The sequence below is a fragment of the Dermacentor silvarum genome, chromosome 10 (genome assembly GCF_013339745.2).
Source record: "Dermacentor silvarum isolate Dsil-2018 chromosome 10, BIME_Dsil_1.4, whole genome shotgun sequence".
In the NCBI taxonomy this organism is placed as follows: domain Eukaryota; kingdom Metazoa; phylum Arthropoda; class Arachnida; order Ixodida; family Ixodidae; genus Dermacentor; species Dermacentor silvarum.
Window position 1 is genome coordinate 71,674,393 of NC_051163.1, and position 27,042 is coordinate 71,701,434.

The 27,042-nt window shown below is 45.8% G+C and overlaps 1 protein-coding gene across 1 annotated transcript; it reads left to right on the top strand.

Moving 5' to 3' along the window:
• Positions 1-22,187, top strand: LOC125941042 (uncharacterized). Its single transcript, XM_049657954.1, has 7 exons — positions 1-133; positions 8,687-8,868; positions 13,262-13,356; positions 15,940-16,003; positions 18,052-18,198; positions 21,444-21,524; positions 22,140-22,187. Exons 1-7 carry the CDS (start codon positions 28-30, stop codon positions 22,185-22,187), a joined length of 723 nt encoding a protein of 240 aa, XP_049513911.1. The 5' UTR covers positions 1-27.
• The last annotated feature ends 4,855 nt before the right edge of the window (positions 22,188-27,042 follow it).

The window sequence follows — 27,042 nt, forward strand, 5'->3', positions numbered from 1 at the left end:
GAAGAACAAGAGGTCCTCCAACACATCATGGAGGGTCTTGAGAAGCAGTGTTCAAAAGTTCTAGTTTTGTTGAGCTCTGACCCAAGAAAAGAAGCAGAGCATGCCTCTGAAGAAAGTGAAGACGAAGGGCAAGGTAAGTACACTCTTTGTGCAAAAATCCAGCTGTAACTTCTCGTTCTGTTTTGCTGGAACAGAATATTCGGGAACATAAATTAGCGCTAAAAGTCTACCTAGTTTTCCAATACGCAGTAGTCAAAATTGTTTATAAATTGGCATCCTCATTTCGAATCGCCCTATTTTCGTCTAGTTTTGCCGTTTAGTCGGTGCCGTTATACACTGTATTGCAAATTGTTTGCGGGCTAACGGGAAAGCGGCGAGCAGCCAAGGACCACGCGAAGCTACCTGTCGATGAAGCTAAGTAGAGGAGCAACTAGGAACGTTTTGTGTTGAAATCGTAGAATGTGGGGGATAAACTGGCAACTTCTTCGCTCTGTCCCAAAAAGCTCTGCGCTCTGCACCCCCCCCCCCCCCAGAGAACAAAAAAGGTGGGAAGGTTTGCGACGCACTACGAATGGACCCACGACAGCGGCAGTTCTATGTCCACTTCTCTGTGTGGGTATGTACTACAGCGAAGGTTAGTCAGTGCCACTCAGGATATAGAACTTCGTTTGCACCTCAAGCATCACGAAGTGCTCAACAGCAGTGAATCAGCCATTGTGGATCAGATGCGAATGCTTGCATTAGAGGCTGCAGTGAAAGTTGCCACTTGGTATATTTGCAAGCTTTACCACAATAGCTTTCTGGGGAAGCTGTGCGGAGAGATAGTTGCTGTTGAGACAAGCAACTATAGACTACACTACTGGTGTAGATCATCCTGGAGACACTTGTTTGCAATAATTAAACGAGAAATGATGATATATGTTTAATTATGACGCTTTTTAAAGCCGTAGTTTCAAATACTGCCGTTTCCACATCTCTGTGGTGAATATTGACTTGAATGGTGTAACGAGTTGATAAAGCGCGGTGTAGTCGGCAGTACGAAAGGGGTAAAGGTGTACGCATTCGGCGCCACGTCGCAACCTTGCTACTGCTCGGTTTCCCCAAACTACATATGTGTGTATGGACGGCGAGACTGATTTTCTACCGCGGTTTTTATCTTTCTCGCTGAACATTCACGTAGATCATGAGCATTTCTTGTATTCAAGCAACTGGCCACTTGTAAAGCAGTTAACATCGCAACCAAACGTTAAGAAGCAAAAGAAGTTTTGACATTCATGAACTTGCGAAGGTCAGTATCATTAGCAATTTAGTGCACCAGTTTGAAGCTTAGTTTAATTCTCAATAAAACAAATACATACAGTAAAAATAGTCATTGAGGGCATTTTGGGGTAAATGGCCGTCATGCTCAAAGTTCAATGGTCGAAGAAAAACGGTTAAGACAGACACGCCAGCGTGATTTGCGTTCGTTCCAAATGACTTTGTAACAAATAACCCAACAGCTTTAATGAAGAAGAGTAGCTTGTGCCTCAGCGGCATCGCCACCGGTATGAGCTCGTGGTTGCTGTCCTTGGCCGAATGCTTGTGACTGCTCCCCGTTCGCCTGGGTGGGTTTCGACCACCCTGGAACTTCGAGTCGCACTCAGCCCCCCATCATGCCTGACGACGCAAGCGGCACTCCTCCAACTCCTCCACCAGCGCCGCCCACCCTGATTTGTGCGGGTGTCTTGCGTCAGCGAGATCCCCCTATCTTCTGCGCCCGCGGACTCTGTCCTGCCTTGGAGTTGGCGACGACCATGCTCCTCTGTTACTCAAGATTCAGCAATTTGTTCGAGCAGAGGTCGCTCGCCAGCTATCAATGATATCTTGCGTCCCGGAATCACCACCCGCTTTGGCGCCTACGATCCGCGACTACATCCAGGAGCAAGTTTCCCAAGCAATTCCTCCAGCCCATGATCCGACGCCAGTCACTGCACCTCTCACGTACGCAGAAGCAGTAGCCCGGCCTCGTCCACAAATGCTCTCGCCACCCCCTATGCATCGACCACCGACGTTTTCGCCGCCACCCATGCCGCTACCAGACCGACGGCATTTTCTGACTTCTCAGCCACGAGCCGAAGCTTACCCCCAACAATGGCGCACCTTCGATAACCGCCCAATATGTTTTCTTGTGGTGCTGCTGGTCATGTGGCGCGCCATTGCCGTCGGCATATGCTTCCTTTTCCGAACATCTGGCGAGCGCCACCTCCCCGCTCAGTTTTCCTCTTCGCCTCCAGCCTTTCTACCTCTTCCTTTTGCCCTGATTGCCTACCCGCGTCTACCCGCTGCTCACCGTCTCCACGTCGTCACTTGCTTTCCCCCATGCGTCGCCGTACCGGACCCGCCGAGCAGGAAAACTGATGGCCGCAGTTCCCGAGGCACGAACTGCGTCCCCGTCGCAATGCACAAGTCCTCGTACCTCTCCAGCCAACGCAATTGAAGTGTGTCGAAGGGATCGCCGTCCTGGCGCTTGTCGATACAGGAGCCGCCGTATCCGTAATTTCCGCCCAACTGTATTGCGTACTAAGACTCCCTTTTTTCGACCTTTCCCTTCGAACCGCGAATGCTCAAAACATTACGCCTCTCGTTGCCTGTACTCCTCGAGTCTTCAAGGACTTCTGTATACCGTCGAATTCGTCGTGCTGCCCTCGTGTTCCCATGACATTATATTGGGCTGAGACTTCCTTGCAAATAACGCCATTATTGACTGTTGTCACACCGAACTCGAACTTTCTGCACTTCACGATTTCGAGACAATCGACAACCGCCCTTCTAGTGCTAAACTGTTGGTGTTCGAAGACAATGCCGTTCCTCCGTGCTCTTCCCTACTTGTGCCTGTGTCCTGGCTCGCTATTTATTCTTCTTCTTTCTGGTGTTTTACGTGCCAAAACCAGTTCTGATTATGAGGCACGCCGTAGTGGAGGGCTCCGGATTAATTTTGACCACCTGGGGTTCTTTAACGTGCACTACAACGCAAGCACACGGGCGTTTTTGCATTTCGCCTCCATCGAAATGCGGCCGCCGCGGCCGGGATTCGATCCCGCGATCTCGAGCTCAGCAGCGCAACGCCTTAGCTGACTGAGCTACCGCGGCGGGTGGCTCGCTATTTCTGATGGCAGTGTTCTCTTTACGCCCTCTGAAGTGTTCACGCTCCGAACGTTCTCCGCTGCCCTTCGCTCTCCTTACCCTTCACAGTGGCTTCACGAAGATGCTCGTCGACAATCCCACGGCGTGCCCATTACCTTTATTTCATGGCGAATGCCTAGGCCTCGTTCAGCCAGTCGACACCTTTTGCATCTTTGGCGCTCCTGCCGCTTCTACTTCTACGGACCTTAGCGCACTTACTTGTGACTCTGCGGTTCATGGGTCCCTCCTTGACGCTTTCCACCGCTCCATTCACGATGAAACGACCTCTTCCGAACGAAGCCAGCTGCTCACTCTAATGCCGAAGTTCCGCGCTTCTTTTGACAGCCCTGCTTCCGGTTTGGGTCGCACGTCGACGTTTTTCACCAGACTGATACAGGCAGTCATTCACCTCTACGGCAACGCCCTTATCGGGTATCCGCCTCGGAGCGCCGTGCAATTGACGACCAGGTTGATATGCTGAAGCGCGGCGTTGTGCAGCCTTTCAACATTCCCTGGGCGTCACCGGTCGTTCTTGTTAAGAAAAAGGATGGTTATATTCGGTTCTGGCGTCGACTACCGACGTCTGAACAAGATTACACGCAAGGACGTTTACCCGTTACCGCGGATCGACGACGCCTTCGACTGTTTGCAGGGAGCGGAGTTCTTTTCTTCGCTGGATTTACGTTCCGGCTACTGGCAAGTCCCTATGGCACCATCTGATCGACATAATACAGCATTTGTGACACCTGATGGATTATACGAATTTACCGTGATGCCTTTCGGCCCGTGTAACGCTGCAGCCACTTTTTAGAGGATGATGGATAATATTTTACGCCGCCTCAAATGGAACACATGTCTGTGCTACCTGGATGACATAGTTGTCTTTTCCTCTGATTTACGCACACATCTCAGCCGTCTCGAGAACGTTCTGAATCGCCTCACTGATGCGGGACTCAACTAAACTTTAAAAAATGTCGTTTTAGTGCCCGACAGCTCACCATTCTTGGCCATGTTGACTCGCGAGACGGCATTCTTCCGAATCCAGCCAAGCTCCGCGCAGCCGCCGATCGACTTTTCCAAACCAACGACGTTAAAGGAGCTTCAATATTTCGTAGGTTTATGCTCATATTTCCGACGTTTCATTCGAAATTTCGCATCCATAAGTGCACCCCTGACAGACCTTCTACGCGGCGACAAAGTACTTTCGGCTTGGTCGCTCGCCTGCAATGACGCATTCACGAAATTACGCCGTCTGCTAACCTCGCCACCTATCCTCCGTCACTTCGACCCTGCAGCCCCCAGCGAGGTCCACACCGATGCCAGCGGCGTCGGACTCTGCGCCGTACTCGCGCAACGGAAAGCGGGGTTCGATGAATATGTCGTAGCCTACTCGAGCCGCACTCTGACAAAAGCCGAGGCTAATTACTCGGTTACAGAGAAAGTGTTTAGCCATTATTGGGGCCCTTGGGAAATTTCGCCCTTATTTATATGGTCACACTTTCGACGTCGTCACTGACCACCATGCCCTTTGTTGGCTGTCCACCCTTAAGGACCCATCTGGCCGACTTGCTCGCTGGGCCCTTAAGCTACAGGATCCGACATCCCCGTTCTTTACCATTCCGGCCGCAAACACACGGACGCTGACGCCCTTTCTCGCTCATCGGTCTCAGCTGACAGCGCTTGCCTATCCGCCTTTGAGCCCACAGTTCCACCCATGCACTGCGCAACACGCCGTCCGAGCAGCGCAAGGATCCCTGGATCAGTGCTCTCATCAGCCTCCTTTCTGATCCATCCACCTCTTCACCACCTCGCGCTCTTCGCCGCCAGGCTACCCACTTCTGCATTCGCGATGACCCTCTTTATCGTCGAAACTCCCTTTCTGAAGGTCGCAAGTGGCTCCTTGTGATACCCCGCTATCTCCGTGACGTTATCTGTGAAGCTTTCCACGCAGACCCACAGTGCGCGCATGCCGGCCTCTTCAAGATCTACGCTCCACTACGCCGCGGATTTTATTGGCGCGGCTGTATAACTACGTGCGAAATTTCATTCGCTCCTGTGCTCAGTGCCAACGCCGAAAATTACCTCCCGGACAAGTCTACCAGTCCCAACCCCTTCCCTGCCCTAGTCGACCCTTTGATCGTGTTGGTATTGACATATACGGACTGCTACCATACACTCCGGCAGGGAAGCGCTGGATTATTGTTGCAGTGGATCACTTGACCCGGTATGCTGAAACAGCCGCTCTGCCGACTGCCACCGCCGGCGACGTTGCATCGTTTCTGTTACACCATTTCGTTCTGCGCCATACTGCCACCGCCCGCGACGTTGCATCGTTTCTGTTACACCATTTCGTTCTGCGCCATAGTGCCCCTCGCGCTCTTTTGAAGGATAGAGGCCGAGCCTTTCTTTCTGATGCTTTGAAGGCACTACTCGACCAATGCCGAATCGTTCACCGTACAAGTACAGCGTACCATCCGCAAACTAACGGCATGACAGAGCGATTCAACCGTACTCTTGGTGATATTCTCTCAATGTACGTCGCCTCTAATCATTCAAATTGGGACCAAGTTCTCCCTTTCGTGACGTATGCGTACAATACTGCGGCCCAAGCAACTACTGGATTTCCCCCCTACTTTCTCCTATATGGACGAGTACCATCTAATACGTTCGATACAATTCTTTCATACAAACCTGATGCGTCCGAAAGTACTCCCCTGTCTGAAGCAGTTCGACATGCTGAGGAATGCGGCCAGCTTGCTCGTTTTCCACCGAGTACCAGTGGAAGCAGCAATCCCATCAACCCCTGACCGTTCTCCACCAACATTTTCCCCTGGCTCTCTGGTCTGGCTTCGGGTACCCGCTAAGACACCCGGCCTTTCCGCAAACTTGTCACAAAATATGTCGGACCCTACCGCGTTCTGGAGCAAACGTCCTCCGCCAATTACCTCGTGGAGCCCCTCACGCCATCGACAGACCTGCGCCATCGCGGCTGCGAACTTGTCCACGTCTGCCGCATTAAGCCGTACTACGACCCAATAGTAGTGTCTTCGCCTTAAGCCGCCAGGATGACGCCTTTTTCTGAGGAGGGTGATTCTAATGAAGAAGAGTAGCTTGCGCCTCCGCGGCATCGCCACCGGCATGAGCTCGTGGTTGGTGTCCTTGGCCGAATGCTTGTGACTGCTCCCCGTTCGCCTGCGTTCATTGCTAATAAACCTCTTAGCACAGCGATCTTTTCCAGTGAGCCAACCACGGGCCCTATAACGTAAAACTATTCCAATCTGTTTTTATTTCAATCTCATGACGTGAAATTTACGTAACCGACTACGGAATCATCGACGGTGACCCGCAGTGTGGTCTGAACAGCCCAATCAAATGCTCTCCTCGTTTATTGCTCACTTTTGTTAGCATTCACAACGAATATCCATTGCCTACACTGGGCGGTTTTTCTTATTTAATTGGTTGACAAGAGGCGAGGAGCACACTCAAGCGGAGAGGGTTTCGATGGGGCGGAGCCAGCGGAGTGAAAATAGATAACCGAACCTTAACCTGTGGCTGCTGGTCGAAAATCGCGGCGGCGTGCAACAGAAGGTTAAGAACGCCACTTAAACGGATCCTCAGCAAGAAAGAATTGGCAGAGCAATGTCGTATACTTGCCGAAAGGACTCGATAGCGTTTTACTGCCACGCATCAAGGTTTATTATACGCAAGGAAGTCCACGCTGACCGGCAGGTGCTAGTGTCGAGTGCCTGACCGACCGGCGGGCAGCCATCTTTGATTTCTTTCGCTACGAGGCACTCTCTGGCTATTCAGAAAAAAAATTCAGTTTTCTTCGGCAAAGTAACGCATTTTTAAAACGTACACGTCACATTGAGAAGGTGAGTTTTCGCGGTTTTATGACGCCGCATGACCAACAGGCGAAGTGGGCGTAGCGCGAAAACCTTGGACCAATAACAGAGGGCTCATAGCAAAAAAGCGTCGAAACAAGAATAACTACTTTGCTTTTGTTGGGTTTAATCATGCGTAATCTGTGGGTACACGTCATATCAGATGGGGAGCTATCGCAATTTTCGTGATGCCGCGTGACAGACAGGTGAAGTTGGAATATAAAAGTTTGGAATACCTTTGTGTTACAGCGCCCCACCTTTGCTCATTAATAATTCACTTGTTTGTGACCGTTACTTAAATTGCTTATTTTGCTGTTGTTCGTGTTAATGGCACATAAGCAGCTAAGGCTATCATGCGCCAAACACAAGATATAATTGTTCCGAAAGGTTGCGTCAGCTCAGGGAGTCCTTGTCTTTAAACAAAGACCTTTAAACAAAGACCTCGACCTTCTTCCGGAGATAAGGTGGATGAGGTGTAGCACAATAAGTAGCGAAGCACACGGTGGGAATTCAGAGTTTTTCGAGAACACCGGCTTCCTTTAAACAGCTACAAACGTATGACATATGAAGAATCGCATGTTCGCCTAAAAACAACGCTGGGTGAAAAGGAATGTGTTCGTTGTAAAATAGAGTAAAATATTTTTTTCTCGGTGTCCCAAGTTTTCTGCATTAAAATAAGACTTGATTTACTCCTAGTTCATCTCCACCTGTTTCACATTGGGGCTAGTCTTGCTTTGTTAGCATGTAGTTATGTGTGAGGTGTGTATGTCCTATGCGAAGGCGGCATAAAATCACTTCTTTGAAACATTCCTGGTGTGTGCAAGATTGCCGTTCGCCTAACACGGGCTTTACAAAGTGTAGTTTCTTATTTAGTTCATTGTTCCAAGCAGACTGTCATTGATCCCTTAGTTTACAATGTATGAACTTGATGTAGTCTTTAGGAGGTATATTTATTGTCTTGATTTGTTTATACCGTGCTTGTGCCGCGTGTACATCTGATCTAATATTGCCGCTAATTCCGACGTGGCTCGGAACTCGGAAAGTTCTGTCACTGTGTGGTGGCTTTTATTACATTGTGTATAATGTCCCTCAATAGGGACACTTAGGGAGTCTGTGTATATAATACTATTTGTGAGGTCCTTCCATAATATTTTTGCCACGGCTATGGAAATGATGTAACATTCAGCAGTGAAGATACATATACACTACGGAAGTCTAACGGTTTCTTCTCTGTTCCCTTGGATCGTTTTCGAATTAATAAAGAAAAATAACAATAAAATCTTGTGAAACTGCTGTATTTTTCCTCTAGTGCAAGAAATTTCTGAATAATGGGTCGGGGTGGTGTCTGTGCTTTAAGGAATTGAGTGAGATCGCAAGCTGTGGAAAACTTGAACCACGGGGGTATTTGCTTATTTTGCAGTGCTTGCATGGGATGCTACAAACCATTGTGTGAGAAGTGTAATGTAGTCTCAGCTCTTAAAATCTCTAAACCTAAAAGGTCTGTATGCGATAACTTTTTACGATTAACATGCATGCAGTCAATGACTTCAATATCGGCGAGCCTGCGCGTCGAAAGGTGGCCTCAAATGCGCGCAACATGGCCCCTGTTTACCATGCTGTGCCTCGATTCTGTATTACAGAGCAGGAACCCCTGAAGCCAATAAAAAAATTAAAAGACATGTTGATTACTGGAACGACGATGCCAGAGGAGCACGACAAGAGGTTTTTCGAAGGAATGGTGAATACCCACGAATGGAAACTCAGTAATTCACATGGTTTAATGGATGTCGAACTGACAGCCAAAAGCTCCCAAAAATTGAAGGTGGGTTGAATAACACGCAAACCGCTTTTGAGTGTGAATTTGCATTTTCCGTCCATACCATGCGGTAGAGTTACACTGCGGTGAAAAATTCAATGCATGAAACTAATGGGCATGCCGTAGAAAGGTTATGCGAAGCGCTCTGTACCTGCGGAGAAACCGGGACTGTAATGATTCTAGAATATAGAAGTATTACGCCTGCGCTTAACTGAGCTAGTTGCTTCACCTTCAAGCCGAGTGTTAACCACGCGACAAAGGGAGACGGACAAGGATGCCAAGGCATAGTTTTGCGGTTCAGTCAGCGCTGCTAAGCTCGCCATTGCGGACAAAGGAGGAGAGCTTCATTCGATACAAAGAAATCCTTCGTCTCGCACTAGTTGACTAGTCCACTAGTTCGGTTTCTGGATCATACCGTGTTTCTCTTAAGAGCAGACGACCAACGCGACTTGGAAGCGAGGAAGCAGCATCCCGTATTGACAGTCGTGTTATGCGCAAGTATTCCGTTCTATTACCTTTACAGAGGGTCAGAGAGTCCGATCTATCATTTAACTCGTCATATTGATGACGAATGCCCTGAGGAGCTGCCAACTCAAGTCTGTCGCTCCGCTAACTTAAAACCATATTAAAATATGCTCAAGGCAACGTTCGCCCTTTATACTCGGTTACATATATATATATATATATATATATATATATATATAGGTACCTATGCACGTAGGGGAAACGGACATCATGAACATTTTCGAACACAAGCATTCAGACGCATTTTACTGCAAATGTTGTACGACATTGTTTAACATCGCGTGTACACGAGGCATGACAGCAGCTATAAACTAGTGGGCGCCTTCAATTAGCTGATGACACCACCAAATCGTTTATACACTTCGTGCATAATTGCATGCAAATCCCGTAAATCGCAAGCATCGGCAGAAGTTTAAAAACTTATGCTCCAGCTCAAAACCATCCTACAGTGTAATGAAAGTTCCATGCGGCGTGAACCAATCTGAGCACCCAATGAATAGACTGTCAGTCGGCGACGTATTAATCCGCGCCCGTGCCATAGATGATGCGAGAAGACGATGAATCTAGAAAGTGGTGTGGTCATGGCCGTCCACAAGTCGTGTCACTAAGTTCGTCGTCCTCCGGTTCCTTGACCTTTGAATGCTGGCAGTGGGGGTTTTTTTTCTGTGGAAAAATAATCCACACCCCATGCACTGCAGGAAAGCTGGCGCGAAGGAGACTCATTGGGAAGTGGCACGTACCCAGTGGCATTATTATAAAAGGTTACACCTACCCCGTGAAACATGCCTACTGTTCCTATGAACAACTGAAGCAACTATGAACCCGCCGGACGCAGCAATAAAACGATCACCTAACAAAAAAATCTCCTCCGACGCGTTGAAGGCGCATTTTCAGAGCACTCCTCCGCAGCAGAATCGAGACCCACGCAGTGTTGCAGGATATGCCACGCACCTGTGAGAATAAATGTTCAGTGAAACTCTCTATAACGCAAATGTGTACGCAAATGCTAGCGTAACTGGAATTGTGTACAAAACCACACACACACACACACTCCCACCGACAGTTATCTGTCATAGCCACCGCGCGTCAGTTTTTTCGGCTGTGGTTACAATTGCTCGGCGCATTTTTCGTGTCCCATGGTTGCCACCCGGCGTCGTGGATCTCGAAGCAGCATACCTGCTGCTTCGTTACTTGCTGCTTCACGTTACTTGCGAAGAGCACGCTTTGATTGTTATTTGTCTAAGGTTTCTTCTGCTGCTCACAAGTGGACGAGTGGAGCTGTTTGTTTCTCGCGATAGTAGAAAATACCCTTTGAAGACGGTCCGCCGTCTATACCGTCTCATAAACTGCGCTCCGCAAAACTAAAGAAGCCACAAGGCATGTGAACGCAGATTCTTTCGCGTTTAAAATATAATTCGGTGGTGTTTGTGCTACGTTACACAATGACGCACGCTGAGGGCCGTGCGGACACTGCAGGCGTCGGTGGCGGCGCGGGTAGCAGATGACAGAACCTGGAGGGATATGTTTCTGATGTGTTCGCCTTGCTCATTGGTCGAGGAGTCCATAGCTTTTGCAGTTCTACAGGCTCTCGGAGCATAACGGCGAGCGCTCGACGTAGTCATGTGAGACAAGTCCACCTGCGCTCGTCCATTGGCTTGGCGCTAAACGGGCTGTAAAAGCAAAGAAAGCATCGCTTTAAAGAACCTGCGCTTATTACAGCGAAGGTGTTTATTGTTGGCATACGTGATTTTATAGCGTCCGCACGGAAAAAATCTCCCCTCTTATGGCCGCTCACATCGTAGCTTGGTTTAACGGCCACCTATGTCTAAAACGATGTGTCTGTGACTGTAAGACGTAGTGTGTGACGTAGTTGGCCTGATAAGGTGACCAAGGGGAAAGGGTTGGCGCACTCGGCGCAAGTGCGCGAACGCGCTCGTCCTTTCGTCGTCGTCTTCTCCTAAGCTGGCTAAGTTGCCACTCATCATTGTAGCGTAGAATTTCATTCCTCTTCTGTCGTCGTAATGAGGAGGCCGCGTTTACGGGGGTATGAGCCATTGCTTAAGGGGGTCTTACGGGATAGACAGATGTAATAATAGAGGTGATACGCGAATGTATGTGTGTACTTATCGCCACGATGACCACCAATCGGGACAATAAACATGTTCGTACCTTTGTGTCATGCCCTAAACAGCTTACCTGGTCATCCACCGTCAGAGTGGAATGGCTCATGAATTTATTTTATTAGTGTTATTCGTACATGTGGAATTTCGGTTTGTTCCCTGCTCAATCGAGACGTCACGTGCTCATATCTGTAGAAGACTGGGTATTAGAGGTGTGTTTATAAAGACCATAGAACTTTTATGAAAGCCATAGTTTTCTTTAACACTGCCGCTATCTGGCGGTTTGTCAGTATCTTGGCGCTTATGGCCGACTTTGGGTCCCAAGTCGGCTGGTCGCGCTCTGGTCGTCTGCTCTTAAGAGAAACACGGTAGGATGGTAGAGGTCATAGAACGGAATACTTGCGCATAGCACGACTGTCAATACGGGATGCTGCTTCCTCGCTTCCAAGTCGCGCTGGTCGTCTGCTCTTAAGAGAAACACGGTATGATCCAGAGACCGAACTAGTGGACTAGTGAACTAGTGCGAGACGAAGGATTTGTTTGTATCGAATGAACCTCTCCTCCTTTGTCCGCAATGGCGAGCTTAACAGCGCTGACTGAACCGCAAACTATGCCTTGGCATCCTTGTATGTCTCCCTTTGTCGCGTGGTTAACACTCGGCTTGAGGGTGAAGCAACTAGCTCAGTTAAGCGCTGGCGTAATACTTCTATATAACATGGGAGAAGACATCGATAATCAGACTTGAAGTAAGCCTGCAGGATATACAAGATAGCAAGAATCAGTGATTCAGCACTTAACCTGCTCAACAGCAAGCATATCTAAGAAACGTATATCGTCTGGACACAGGGACAACTCCGGAGGAACAGCGTCCTCTTGGTGACATCGAAGGAAGAATGCCAACGAAGTACACGGGCATCGTATAACACAAAAAAGAGGAACAGAAATACTACCCAAGAACATACAGAAGGCTAGCAAAAGACCAAGCAGCTACATACATGCACGGAACTGCATTACACAGAATATTATTGCAACTAAACCGACGACACAAGTGCATGAAGCCATCAGAAAACCAGTGGGGAGGCTCTGTTGACGGGCCGGCATCCTGGGGACCAGCTTCGGATGGTGGAGAGGACCAGGCTGTCGGCAGAGAGCCATGGTGTGGTGCAATAAGTAGGCCAACCTACTAAGACGAGACAAGCCTTCCAGTTCCAGTTCTGCATTTGTACAATGACGACAGTTCTGGGCGTGAATTTTAACGTTCCTATAACGTTCCTTCATGCCATCCCACACAGCATTATTCCGCAAAGGAAAGTGCTGAAGTTGTATGCATGTCTGTAGGCTGAGGGCAGTGCAGATCCATGCATTATCAAATATTGTGGTATAACCTGCCCATAAAAAAGATGAGGATGGCCTGTTCTCGGGACTCCCGCAGATCCAGTACCTTTCACGCTGGAGCATTATTTGCGCTTGTCATGTCCACGAAAGTTTGTTCACTGCGCCTAAAACACAAATTACAATCGCCACTAGTTGCGCCGCCACATTTTGCCGCATTTGGTGGATCATGTGAAATGCACATGGAAAAAGTTAAATGAATCTTTCACATTATATGGGGAATGGTAATTGTTCTAGTCGCATCCGCGGTAATCAAAAAGCGTTCGTGTAATATTTTGATTTTGGTGCCGCGTTATCATGCTAGTGTTAACGTACTGCAGAAATAAAATTGTTCACCGTTAATGGTGTTACTTGCATTTCAGGACGCAGCCACAATACTGCAAAACATTTATCTAATAGGCCTACTTTCAAGCTCTGCCGCGAAAGAAGCATTGCAAAACCTACCATTGATTGCTGGGTAAGTTATTATCAAGGTGCTTGAGTTCGGGCTTCATCAGCGCTCTGTCAAAGCGCCAGGATGGAGGTGCACTGCGATGAATCGGAAGGTAAATCAGTTTTAGAACAGGGTATTTCCCCTTACGGGCGTGAAACACGAGTACCTTTAGTGGTCGTTAGGGTGCCCGACACTGTTTTCGTTCAAGAACGAACACGTACGGAAGACGTTAAAACACGGAGTACTGTCTGGTGCCTTGTGCCAAATATATCCAAGCTAAGATATTCCATTAGCAACTTTCCTGTCGTTTTTATGCCGGCACGCCTCTTTAGGTATAGACACCAAGTCTCCGAAAGATCTCTCGGAAATTGGGCGTGCTGTGCGCTCACCTAAAACAAACCTTTCCCCTAACGTTTCTGTCGAATTCAGTCCCTGGTGATCAACGATAACGACAACATAACGTTCACGAATAATATATATATATATATATATATATATATATATATATATATATATATATATATACCGGGTGTTTCAGCGAACACTTTCAAAAAGTCAAGGTTGCCTGAGGCACATCGCACAATTCTCATTCATGAGCTGGTCTACTCTAAGAGGCGGGCATTACTTGCACAAAAACATTGAAATGCTCAATCGGCTCAATGAAAAATTGCTAATTTAATGTTTAACTAAATAGCTTATGGCCCGTATTGCAATTTACGAATTCTAGCAGTGGAGATCAGCAAGGCGGATCCACTGGAACCAATTCTCAGGATGGCACAAGTTTCCAGATATTAATTCCCGAACTTTACAAAGAAATGCATTGGCGGTCCAGTTACTTTCTTAAGAATACGTCGTTTTATACATTGATGCAGGAAACTAATTGTGGAACGCCAGTGCCTTTCTCCGCAAAGTTCGGCAATTTATATCTCGAAACTGGGGTCATCCGAAGAATTTATTACAAGTGGATCCGCCTAGCGAACTCCACGGCTAGAATTTGTCAGTTGCAATATCGGAAATTGGTACAGGTAATTAGTGGTCGATTATGCATTTCTATTTTTAGCAAGTAATGTCCGCCTCTTCGAGTAGACCAGCTCATGATCTAGACTTGTGCTAGCTGCCACAGACAACCTCAAACATTTTTTAGTGTTTGCTGAAACACCAGGTATATTATATTGCAGTAAAACGCGTTGTGGGGTTAGTTGGTGCCTAGCTTTCACAAGATGAAGCGCCAACAGTGACCGCACACTAAGAAGGAACAAAGGCCGGACGCGGCGCTTCCTGTATTTTTTTCTTCTTAGTGTGTCGTCACTGTTCACATTCAGCGCCGTGTCCTGTCTTTGTTCCTTCTTAATGTGCCGTCACTGTTGGCGCTTCATCTTTTGAAAATTATATATTGCACTCAGAAGTGGAAGTCACTGGTGCCGCCATATTTGGCAAGGCTACTTAGCATACCTGAACATCTGTAACCCAATATTGTAGGCGTTATGCGCATTGAGCAATCAAATGCTACTTTTCAACTCTCAATAAATGATAAATCAAACACAAAATTAACTGTGGAATAAAAAAAAAGACTCGTTGCTTACTTGTAACAGGTGCAAGCCTTAACCACGAGCACCTTAACGGAAAACAGAATAGAAGTCTTTTTAATAGTACGGAGTTATGATTAGTGGCTTTTTAATGTAACGGTTTGATGTAGCAGTACGAATTCTGAGGTAGATTTGAAGTTTCGAGATATTAATTCCCGAACTTTGCGGAGAAATGCCTTCCGTGTCTCATGGTGAGGTTTCAAGACTGTTTCCAAACCGTGTCGTTAACATAAAATGGTCATTTTATCATAAGAGGCAATAATGCGTACAAACCTGCCATTAGGCTTGGAAGAAAGATTAAGCACATGAACCGAAATGATAATGTGTATACGGAGATGTGAATGACGTGAATTGCTGATGAGCGAAACAGATTTAGTTGGGTTATAGGAGTCAAACGAAAGGTAATGATGCGGTGAAGTGAGCTATGATAATAAAAGTTAATGAGAATGAATGAAGGTGAATTAAGTGGTGATAGGGTGAATCAGAGTAATAGCGCAAATATGCTGGAACCTGGCATTGCATACTGCGGTACAAAACATGCTACGCTGCAACAATGGTTCATACTGGTTTTTCGAAAACCAGTATGAAGCACACGGTAATTAGTAAACTGAAAATTAGGCTCCTGAAATTGCCAGTGCCTGCTGACACGTGAACTACCACTTTAGACACTCAGTTGAACTCCCCTGCCGTCAACAACGAATAGACTCTCGTTTGCTTAAAATTTGGACATTTCTTATTGCCAGCCGCAACGCGAGCGGGGTGCAGCTAGCGAAGCGATAAGTGAAGGGGAAGGGCGTGACCCTCGTTTGACTTCGTCTCTCTGGCCGAGGAAAGACAAGCGCTGGTGTTGGCGTAGAAACATGACGTGAGCTTCCCCTCACGCTTAGCTTTTGCATAGCGAAGAACACCCAATAAGCGCTCGCATATATAGCGCGTAAAGGAATAAGGAACTAACCAAGTATTTGCAATTCTCACGTGTGGCATGGTTAAATTGGTTTATTTGTACAATCGTTTATTCCAGGCTTCAAGTGGTTACGATCACTGCGAAATGCGAATCATTTGCCTGGAATCGAATGGATGTCCTCGTAAGTACGACGTTAGGAGTGAACATGAACGTGGCGTTCTTCACCGTCTGTCGACAGGGCTCGCTGCCCTTATGATGGCCATATTGTATGAGAAAAGACAGCTGAATCTGAATCGGACACAACTAATTATATAGTGGAACTGTCTCCTTGCGGAAGACGCATGGCTTTCATTGATGGGAAGGAAAACCCTTAATATAGTGTGAAAAAAATGTTTAGTAGGAAATGAATAATCATTTTCTGTGAAATAAGCAAGCAATAACAGTTAACAAGGCAATAAACACATGTTCTGAGGCTCATTATTTAATGGAATGTGGAGTAGAATTGTAAAGTAAGTTTGCAGCTAGTATGGTTGTGAACTTCCCATAGCTGGTGCGCACTAAAGACTTATCAAGCTCAAAGAACGGAGAAATGTTAGTGAATGCAAAAGTTGCCACAACACCGTTTATATGCGCAATGTTTCAAAATAGTTTATAAATAATTGGTAATTCAACCCAGAGAGCTGATAAAAAAGAGGAATATTTAAGTTGAAATCAAATGGAGTTACATTCGAACGCTCTCATTTCTAGGCTTCGAAGTTTGCTGAGCTGTTTGAAGCATGTATTGCCCCAAGCCAGTAGGTAAACATTACTAGGGGTCCATTATACTACAACTAAGACAGCTTGAAGGGGGAAAGCCCGTGCGCCGCTAACTCAATGACACGACGACTACTTTTTGTTGCCAAGTCAATCACTCTGAAACTAGAATTCAGTCAATTTTGCAAACATATGCCAAATTGCTTTCCATATGTTTTACATCCTCCTTCTCTTGTCATCGTCACCCATCATGCGCCTCTTTCTTCCCTCTTTCTTTCCTCTTCCCCTTTCCCCAACGCCGAGTAGCTGTCTAGAGAAATTTACGTCAGGCCGACCTCTCTGCATTTCGTGTCATTAAACTTCTCTGTCTTACTTGGGGGACAAAAGGACCAACCTGTGGCAAAAGCAGATTTAAATTGGTGACTTGGGGTGCTATGCAGGATGCGCCGAGTCTGGCTAAACTCGGTATCTTCACGAGCTATGGCGACGCCCCAAGATGAAAGAACTAATGGTACCAAGAGAAAGCTCGTCCATTGGCACACCTCCAGTTTCAGTGGTTTATCTAGATTCACTTTGGTTGGCTATCATCCCTTGGGCGTGGCCTTATGGGCGGTCCGCAGATTGGGGCTCACGTGATCATGCCGTCGGTGGGTTCGAAGGCTAGCTGAGTTGACGTAGCTGATGGCTTCGCGTGCACTGTGTTCTCCAGCGCGTAGTTCGCGCTGAAGCGCGCGGCAGCACGAAGGGGAATTCGGTCGCTGCTGCAGCCGCTATTCATCGCGATTCAGTTTGAAGCAGAAGGCCCCTCCTTCCCCACCGAAAATCACTAACTAGAAGCCGTCTCACCGCGACTGGACCACGTGGTGCCTCTTTAAAATACCGCTGGGCATACTTGTGGTCATTTTCGCATGCATCGGCACTGGAGACATCCGCTTCTATGAGAAATGTCGTTACTGGCACTACCTGAGACGCTACCTCAAACGTAGGCGCCAACGATCCAGTTTATCGTTTCAAGATATTGCGGATCCATCATCACAAAACTCTTCTGCAACCTTCTTTACCTTCTTAACCTTATCGTCATCAAATGTTTCGCGTGCATCCTGCCAGACATAGGGAGAATTTACAAACCGAAGCAGCAGCGACTCGAGCATGTTGCGAAGGCCACAATGGGCAATACTATAGCGAAGCAGGACGACGTTCTCTGCATTGCAATATTGTTCTTGAGAAAATAGCGGTGTACTTTGTACACCGCTATTACATCACTTAACATCACTTAAGTTCAAGCGAAATCACTGGTCTGTTGACACTCTTGAAATTTTATCGACATTTATTCCTACTAAGACACAAGTAACTAGAACCCGGATTATGAAATTCCTTCGTTCACTTCGCATTTAAGGCAAAAAAAGCTGTAAAATTTTCCCAGTGTACGTTTCATTTTAGAATGTACTATTGCCATTCTTATTTTATCACTTGCAGGCGCTCACAAATGCCATCAAAAGTACAGTTGGGAAGGTGCTCGCTCTATCCCTCTCGGCTGCACTGTGGGAGCCCACAAATAAGGACAAAAAAGAGATAGAGCTAAAGAACTGTAGCGACTGGATGGACAACACAGAGTATATGATGGTAAGAGTTGAGAGTGATATTATCGCATCGAAATACTACCGATCTCTACAGACACGTTGTCCAGAAAGCATGGGCCGAGTAATAAAGAATGGTTGATCATGTTACGGGCATAAGACATCATTGATTGTTAGCTGAAAAGCCCCAAGTATTTTTCTTGAGGACACGTAGATAGGTAGCTTACGAATAATGAAGTTCGCATTGACAAGACGCCAATTAAGCTGTGTAGAGGTAAAAGAAATATAGAGGTGAAAGATCCGGCCCGCAAAAGAAAGAGCAAAAATCGCACCATATGAAGATGTTTATGTTTATGAACTTCCTCAGTTTCACGACAAATATAACGCAGGCACTGGTGTTCATCGCTAAGCTTTGCCACGAGTTTACTCTGACGTTACCTCTTTTTTCCTGCGTACACTTTATATTGGCAAAGAACTAGCTAGAAACCGAGTTTCTATGGGCCGTCCGCTTTTTCGGTTAAGTAAACAACATCGTTGTCCTTTCGTGCGACATCATTGCCACATCTGGCATTTCTCCTCGCATAGCACGTGATTACGTACGTATTTATTCGGCGGGATACAATAAAAAAGCTGTTAAATCGCTCATTCAACAATTACATTAAGTAGCCAACAGCCCGAAGTCAATATTGCTGCATAAAGGAAACTACTAGAGGCAGTTCAGATAACAGGACAACAGGATAAGAAATAGTCTGTAAAATACAATAGACAATAAAGTATCAGCGCAAACGGGTACATCAGGAGCAGCGTCCATGGAATCACGCCTAATTTTTTTGATAATTCAAAGAAGATAACAATTTTCACTTTTGTTTCAACGTGGCGTAAACGCCGTGCGTGTGTTTTATTCATGTCACTATCCTGTTTATCGATTTTTTGTCATCTTCTGTTGCTTCCCAGTAATTCGGAAAGGGGCTGTCTATAGGACTTCATGCTGCAGTCATGCTCATTTTGCATCTAAAAACGACGATAACCGTTTTAATATTGTTATCGTTTAGTTTGTTAAGACCAGTAATTGTCGAAAGACTACAGAAACTTTGTGTTTTTTGTCAATTTGTACTTACCAACCCCTCATTATTCAGCATGATCCCGTATTCTGGTCCATGTCGCTGACAAGTGCGCTTGACGTACTCATTGTTGTGGTTTTTAGGCGAAAAGAATTGTCGTCGTTATATCCCCATTTTGCCCTCAAAGAAGTTTGTATACTGCCAAAATATGGCGGAGCGGTTTTGTCGTCAGCAAGCAACTAGGTCTACTACAGAGAGGGTTGAAGATTGTGCCACAAAACGACTATTTAAAATTTCAGCACTGCCAACGCACCGCCGGCACTATATAAAGACTAAGTGCACAAGGGCTTGGGCGCTCGCACAGCGAGAGTGAGGGAAAGGCGATGTAGACGTAAAGACGTGCGAAGCGACGGCCTCTTGTCTACTTCTATCCGTGACGATGGCGTAGTCATCAGATATGTGGCCTAACGCTGTCCAGCCTTGAGGACCGACCTCAGCGACCACGCCGTCCACGATTCCCGTGTCATGGATTTCATCACCAGAATGTCATCGTCCCCTGAGCCACGAAGGCATGCCGTTCACGCTCCCTTGGCAATGATTAACAATAACCTTACCTCAGTGAACAACTCTCCCGGCAACTTGATGGACCAACTCTCTGCTGTAGCAGCAGCTGCACTACATCATTTCGGCCACCTCCGGTTTTCCGCCTGCAATCTTGCATTTGCCGGCTGTCTCAGAACTACCGAAGTCTAACATATGTCAGAACGACCCCAGTCTGTTAGTACATGCAACCAACGCGCTCGGTACTCTCCATGCCTGAGCAGAAAACAAGATATGGCTGGTTGTAACGGTGCTGATTCGAGGTAGTGTCAGGGATTGAGGACAACTACGAGGGCCATAAGCACAGGTCCCGAGCAGATTGGAGCGCAGCTTTTTTATGGCTGTTTTCTGTCGACCAGCACTGCTCCAGGACCGGAGCTGGAGAAGTACGTCACCTTGACGCGGCAGCCATGGCCAACAACACCTTGACAGATGTCCGCAGGTTGCCCTGCAAAGACACTGGCTCACCGTAACCACCCGTTACGGTGGGATGTGCACAGCAATCACAGCTCCCAGTTCGACTCACCATGGGGTGGCGCTTCATAAACCAACGCCAACGGAGCCTCCACCACAACCCATAAGCACGTAGCAGACGCGCTAATTTCGCATAGCAGTATAATCCAGCTGCAGCGCTGCGACGGCAACCCAGCGAAACTGGGAGTGGCACCTTATCTCCGCTGCGACTGCACCTAGCAAATGTTTTGGTGGTTGGGTTCACACCATGCCCCGCTGTTGACCCCGCATGCGTGTTATTCTTTTAGCCGCGCGCCTTGGACGCGTCGGCATCCGACACCACACCATCACTTCCAGATACTGATACTGCTGTCCATCCGCAACAGTCGGCGACACCAGGGAAGCGGGGGCACTTGGAGCCACCGGTTCCTTTAGTACGTCAGGCACTACTCTCAAGAAAACCCCGCCCTGTCCCCGGCAAAAAGCGGTGGGATTCTACCTAGTCCATCAGAGCCACATTGTTGGATTTCGGCGTAGTCATTCGCCGAATGCGCGGCTGTTCGCCTGTGGTCATAATTGCTTAAGACCTTCTCGCGCGCACAGGATGTGCAACAGAACACCGTTAGAGACGCGCATTGCTCGCGGTAATTTGTCGAGCTCGCCTAATTATAGCAGACCGGCGAGCCTCAGTCGGTCAGCAGCAACACTGTGACAACGAACGCGATTTCGGAGCAGAGCTGCCGTTTATTTCCTGCCGTACGTTCCGAATCGATCCTGGATAATCATCAGCGAGACCTGCGACCCGTGTGAAACAGTCAGTGCGGCCCACCAGAGAAGCTGGTTGCATTGACCGGCTCACCAACGGGCTTACTTGGACTGGTCGACACGACATGCTAAGAAGCTTAATTGCAAGCAGCGCTGGAAAATTGCAGCATGGCCGACTGTAAAGACAAGGTTACGTAACTTTGGGCGCTCAAAGTGGGCGCAAGCAAAATACGCGGTAGAAGTAAAGGGGTGTGGAGCTACGGCCTCTTGCGTACATCTCTCGATGATTATAAATGTTGGAACTGAATATAGCCGCATAGCTCTAAATCCTAAATACTAAAAGTGCCACTCAGACAATTACCGTTCCCGGTTAGTGTACTGGGCTCTACAAATTGTTCGCGTTTTTTTGCAGAGCTGCACGCTAAGCCGTCCTTTGGAGGAATGCAGAGGGCCCATCTCGGTTTTTGTTGATAATCAGACCATCAATGAAGTGGTAAGGACGAATATTATGAATATATTTCAGTGTTTTTGTCTGTTCTGCCAGTGGTGTTGCAACAGTGAAGTCGAAGCAGTTTCCTATACATCCTTAGAATTAGGTTTTCAATTAAGCTGTTAAAATAAGCCTCAGTTTTGGCGGCTTGAAATTCACACGCAAAAACCAAGAAACGAACACCCCGGCAGCTCGACTTATTGTCACAACGTGACAGTGAATAGGAAGTTCGGCCCAGGAAAACAAGCAAAGCAGTCACAACGATTGCGGGCAGCACAGTCGTCGATTGTTGAAATGTATCGGTCAGACGCGTCGGATATTTATGCATTGCTCATCTGCATCGATCCCGCGACCTCTGGCTCAGCAGCACAACGCCTTAGCCGACTGAGCCACCTCGGCGGGTAAACATTCATCTCTAATAGTTTTCTCTTGGTCGGTCGATACACAATGCGACATTGCACCTCAATATTAATTTCTCTGGACAATCATTAGCACTGTCAACGCAGACAGAGTGAGCAGTCACGAAATAATAGGGCCAGCTAAGTTGCATCGCTTTCAACAAAATCACGCAGGAGTTGAAGCCCCTAATTGACTGGTTTTTGTCCGCTTTGTCGATAGTACAGACCTAGGACAACAATACCGTGCCCTTCCCTGCGATTGGCCTGATGGAGCTTGCGGTTAGAGTACTCTCCCGCTGTATCGCAACGCGTGATAGGAAATATTTCGTTTTAATTAATTATAATATCAAGCGTATTGTCTTAAGTAATTAAATAATTAAGTATTGTCTTAAGTCATTAATTTTGTTGTATAGGTTAGGGGCAAGGGGCGAATTCAGAGGCATAAAAAGGACAATTCCTGCCTTCTATATGACATTTCGTGTAGGCGTTTCCATGTAGTGAGAGCATTTCACTTGTTTCATCACGGCATAATACAATCTAAATGCACAATTTTAATACATGCCTGTGCTTTCAGGTGCAATATGCGAAGTCGGAGCGCATAAACACCTTTGCCATACGGAGCGCCCACCAGCTCGTCCGGTCACTTCAACTGAAACGCCAATTCCACCTCCTAAATTTTACGTAAGATGATACCATGTTTTGCCATTCACTTCGAAAATCATGGCTTCATGGTATATATGCAAGGAATATTCTGCGTAGTGTTTTTTTTTCGCTTATAAGCAATTCGTCTTCTCTTTGGGTCTCTAGGCATTGCCGTCCTGCTTCCTTCAACAGCGTGACGGTCTTCACTTCGTTCTTTCTGTCGTTTCATTGAGAATTAAGGAACCACATTTGCAGCGTTTCATGAATTTGAAATAACATAATACATTTGCACCTCGTACCTCGTAGTGATATTTTTTTTTGAAGTTGATGTATTTACCACACAAAGTACAAATGAAAGTTGCACATGACATGTGGTTAGGAAAGCGGAAAAAAAGCTACATGTAGCTTGACCGGCCCCACCTCCCTGTACCCGGCAGCGGGCACTTTGGCAGAATTAAGTAATACATGTACACACTGTTTCAGTTGCGGTACTAGTTTGCTAAACAATAGCGGACACATTTGCAGAAGTAAATAATACATGAACAACAATACTGTTTAAGCTGCAACATTAGGTAAACAATACATAGAAGATGGAAACTATACTGCATTATGTCACCAAATCAACTAAAAAAGCGAAATTATAACAAGCAATTATACAAAAAGCGCATACAAGTCATTTCTCGAAAGTACACGCAAATCCTCTATTGTGAGGTGGAATTTATTTAAAAGCTGAGGGACGCTTGACTGCATCATCTGAAATCCGTAGTTGGTGCGAGATCTTGGTACATGCCAAAGTTCTGTGCGCCTCAATGAGCGTAAAGAAACGTTGTTTCGCAAGTTTGATAGTCCTCTCAGATAGTGTGTGTCCTTATGTATTTCATATTTAAGGCCGGATAGTAACTTAAAATCGTACAAATTGTGCAATTTCAAAATTTTGAGTCTAGTATACAAAGAGTTGTGCGTGCATCATATGACTGCTTTGCAATCGCTTGGACAGCACTTTTGTGCAGTATCAGTAGCTTATACAGAGCTTTCTTAGTGCCATTTCCCCATACGAGATGGCAGTAACGCAAACAAATTTTGTGCAAATTTTGTGCTTCAATGCATAAAGCGACATTTTGTAAAGAATTTAACTGGAACGCCAATGCATTTCTCCGCAAAGTTCGGGAATTAATATCTCGAAACTGGTGTCATCCTGAGAATTATTTCTATTCTAAGTGTATCCGCCTTGCGAACTCGACGGCTACAATTTGTAACTTGCAATATGGGCCATCAAATAATTAGTTAAAAACCTAATTAGTGAATTTTTGTTAATTAATCGATTATGCATGTCAATTTTTTGTGCAAGTAATGTCCGCCTCTTCGAGTAGACCAGCTCATTAACTAGAATTAGGCTATCTTCCACAGGCACGCTTTAAGAATTTTTGAAAGTGTTCGCTGAAACACCCTGTATATATATATAACGAGCAACAGGGGTCCTAGGATACTGCCTTGGGAAACACCGCATTTAATTTCACGGGCTGTTCATAATTCTCGGTCAACACAAACTGATTGATACTTCCTGATAGGTAGCTACTTAATAAATCAGCTGCAATACCTCGAATTCCATAACAAAACAGCTTTTTAACATAGTTATGATTTGTTCGATCGAACGCTTTTGAACGCTTCAAAAGTCATGTATAGCGGGATTGTGGGAACTCCGAGGAAGTGATGTGAAATATTCGTTAAAAACGTTCCTTACATTTCTCCGTTTGAAATTTTGTTATCTATGGTTAACTGTTTCAAATCCGTAGTGGAAGTGCGAGAAACGATAACTGATGAAAGCTGCTGCTATAAATGTTTACTATCCTTGATGCCATCTAACATGTTAAACAAGTAGTCGCGTTTAGCTTTACGAAGTGTCTTGTTTAGAAGATTTCGGTATTTTTAAATTCCTGTAATGCATGCAGATTTTTATTTTTCAGAAATACGTTGTACAGTTTATTCTTTTCGTTGATCATTTTCAACAAGTGTTAAAACTAAAACACCCAGTGTTAGCAGTATATTCTCAATGTTCCGTAGTATTAATTCTTTTTGGTGCAATAAAGCCATTTCCGTTGATAATCCAGGTCTAAAACCAAACTGAGATGAAGTAATAAGTGAATGTTTATCAAGAAAAGTAGACAGTCTTGAGTGAATTAACTTTTCTATTGGCTTAGAGAACAACGGCAAAATAGATATGGGTTTGTTGTTTCCTGTTTGTTGTTGCATTTCTGTCGCCATGTTTAAACAAGACTATTACTTAGCTATCTTCATTTTCTGAGGAAATATGCCAGTACTGAAGACAAGGTTATAAACGTGGGATATACAAGGAGTGATGATGTCAAGGACTAATATTACTGTTTGCATTTTTATGCGATCTATAAGGGTGTTTATTGGATGGCACTTAAATCGGCGCAAGGGCGACAGTCCAAAAAGCTTCACATCTGGTTTTTTTTAGCGCCGTGAATGTATTAAACACTTCACTGCAGTCTGTTGGAGTGAAAAAAATTGATGACTCGGAAGGAGGGCTCAAATAGTCATGTATAGCGGGATTGTGGGAACTCCGAGGAAGTGATGTGAAATATTCGTTAAAAACGTTCCTTACATTTCTCCGTTTGAAATTTTGTTATCTATGGTTAACTGTTTCAAATACGTAGTCGAAGTGCGAGAAACGATAACTGATGAAAGCTGCTGCTATAAATGTTTACTATCCTTGATGCCATCTAACATGTTAAACAAGTAGTCGCGTTTAGCGTTACGAAGTGTCTTGTTTAGAAGATTTCGGTATTTTTAAATTCCTGTAATGCATGCAGATTTTGATTTTTCAGAAATACGTTGTACAGTTTACTTCTTTTCGTTGATCATTTTTAACAAGTGTGGCGTCATCCACGGTTTACATGCGCGTTTCGATTTCACAATCTTCTTGTAAGAAAAATGCTTTTTATACAGGGAGCTAAATATTACCATAAAGCTATTGTACGACATTTCCGCAGAAAAAGATGAGAAAACGTTGTCCCAATTTGTTTTGCTAATTTCATCCTAAACCGACTAAAGTGCTTGCATTTATGTCCGGAACAAAGGTGGATGGTATCGCTTTATGTCCGAGCCCTTTTTGTTTCTCAACGATTACATAAATGGGCAAATGGTCACTAATACATACTGAAATTGTACCTGCACGTACACTGTCTTGTGGCAAGTTTGTCAGGAAAACGTCTATAAGTGTAGCAGTGTTTGAAGTTATGCGCGTAGGACCAGTGAGCATATTAGTAATGAAATGTGAGTCAAGGAGCGTGGATAGTTCGGCTTGTTTGGAAGTTCTCTGCAGCATGTCAATGTTGATGTCTCCACCGAGCACTAATGTATAATTATGGGTCAAAACAAATAAAAATTTATCTAGTAGTAATACAAATGTTTCAGCACAACCATCAGAGGGTCTGCACAGAGCAACAAATATGAAGCTTCCCGATTTCACACAAACAATTTCTGCATCAGGCTCAGACCGAGAAAACTCATCAAGTAATTTCTTCTTTCAAATATAAGCAAACACCACCACCTCTTTTTGTTTCCCTATTTAAAAAAGTACAGCTGTACCCTTCCAGATGAAACACATCATCATCATTAGCAAACCATGTTTCTGTCAACATGAGAGCTGTGAATTCAGTATTTATTTCATTGAGAAAAAAAAAACTTGCCCTTGCGCTATAAAGAACCTATCACTAACTAACTCACTGAGAAAAACGTGGATTCTATCGCAGCTCGCCACAGTATATCTCGACTGCGGGCGCCTCACTGCAAAGCAGTGAGGCGCCCGATGGAATCCACGTGGAAATCAAACCTCCTGGCTTGATTTCTTAGAGCTGCCGCTGCGTAGTCTTGCGCTACTGCAAGTAGGGCACTTTCAAGACTTTTTCAGCGAATCTTCCTTCGATTTTAACATCGCCTCAGTCACGCCAGAGCATTTGCCTGTGTGGTAACCATGATTACACTCCGTGCATCGTAAGACTCATCGTATTTGTTCTGCACTGACTGCATATTCAAGTGCAAAAACGCACGAGGCAACACAGGGAATTCTGTAAGCATAAGATTATAATCAGACGGGGAAATAGAATTATCCATGACTGTGTAGAATAAAAAGGTACACAAGCACCAACCAAGGAATAACTATACTAGACCTGCAAGGTCGTCCACATGTTTGATCACACGAGCAGAGTACCCGTCAGTTTTACGGAGGAAAACCTTCCCATTTCTACACCAGGCATACTTATAGCCATTTTGTTTTGCCCACTGTTTTGTTGCAAAGAGCAGTTTCCTGATTGCACTGGACAAGTTCTCGGCCATGAAGAGAGAGGAATTCTTATCCGCGAGTGTCCTTTTGGAAAGCCAGTTTTCACGTTCTGACTCAGGAAACGGATTATAATACCCGCCTCCTTGCCTTTCTTCGTGGGAAATCTGTGCAGTGC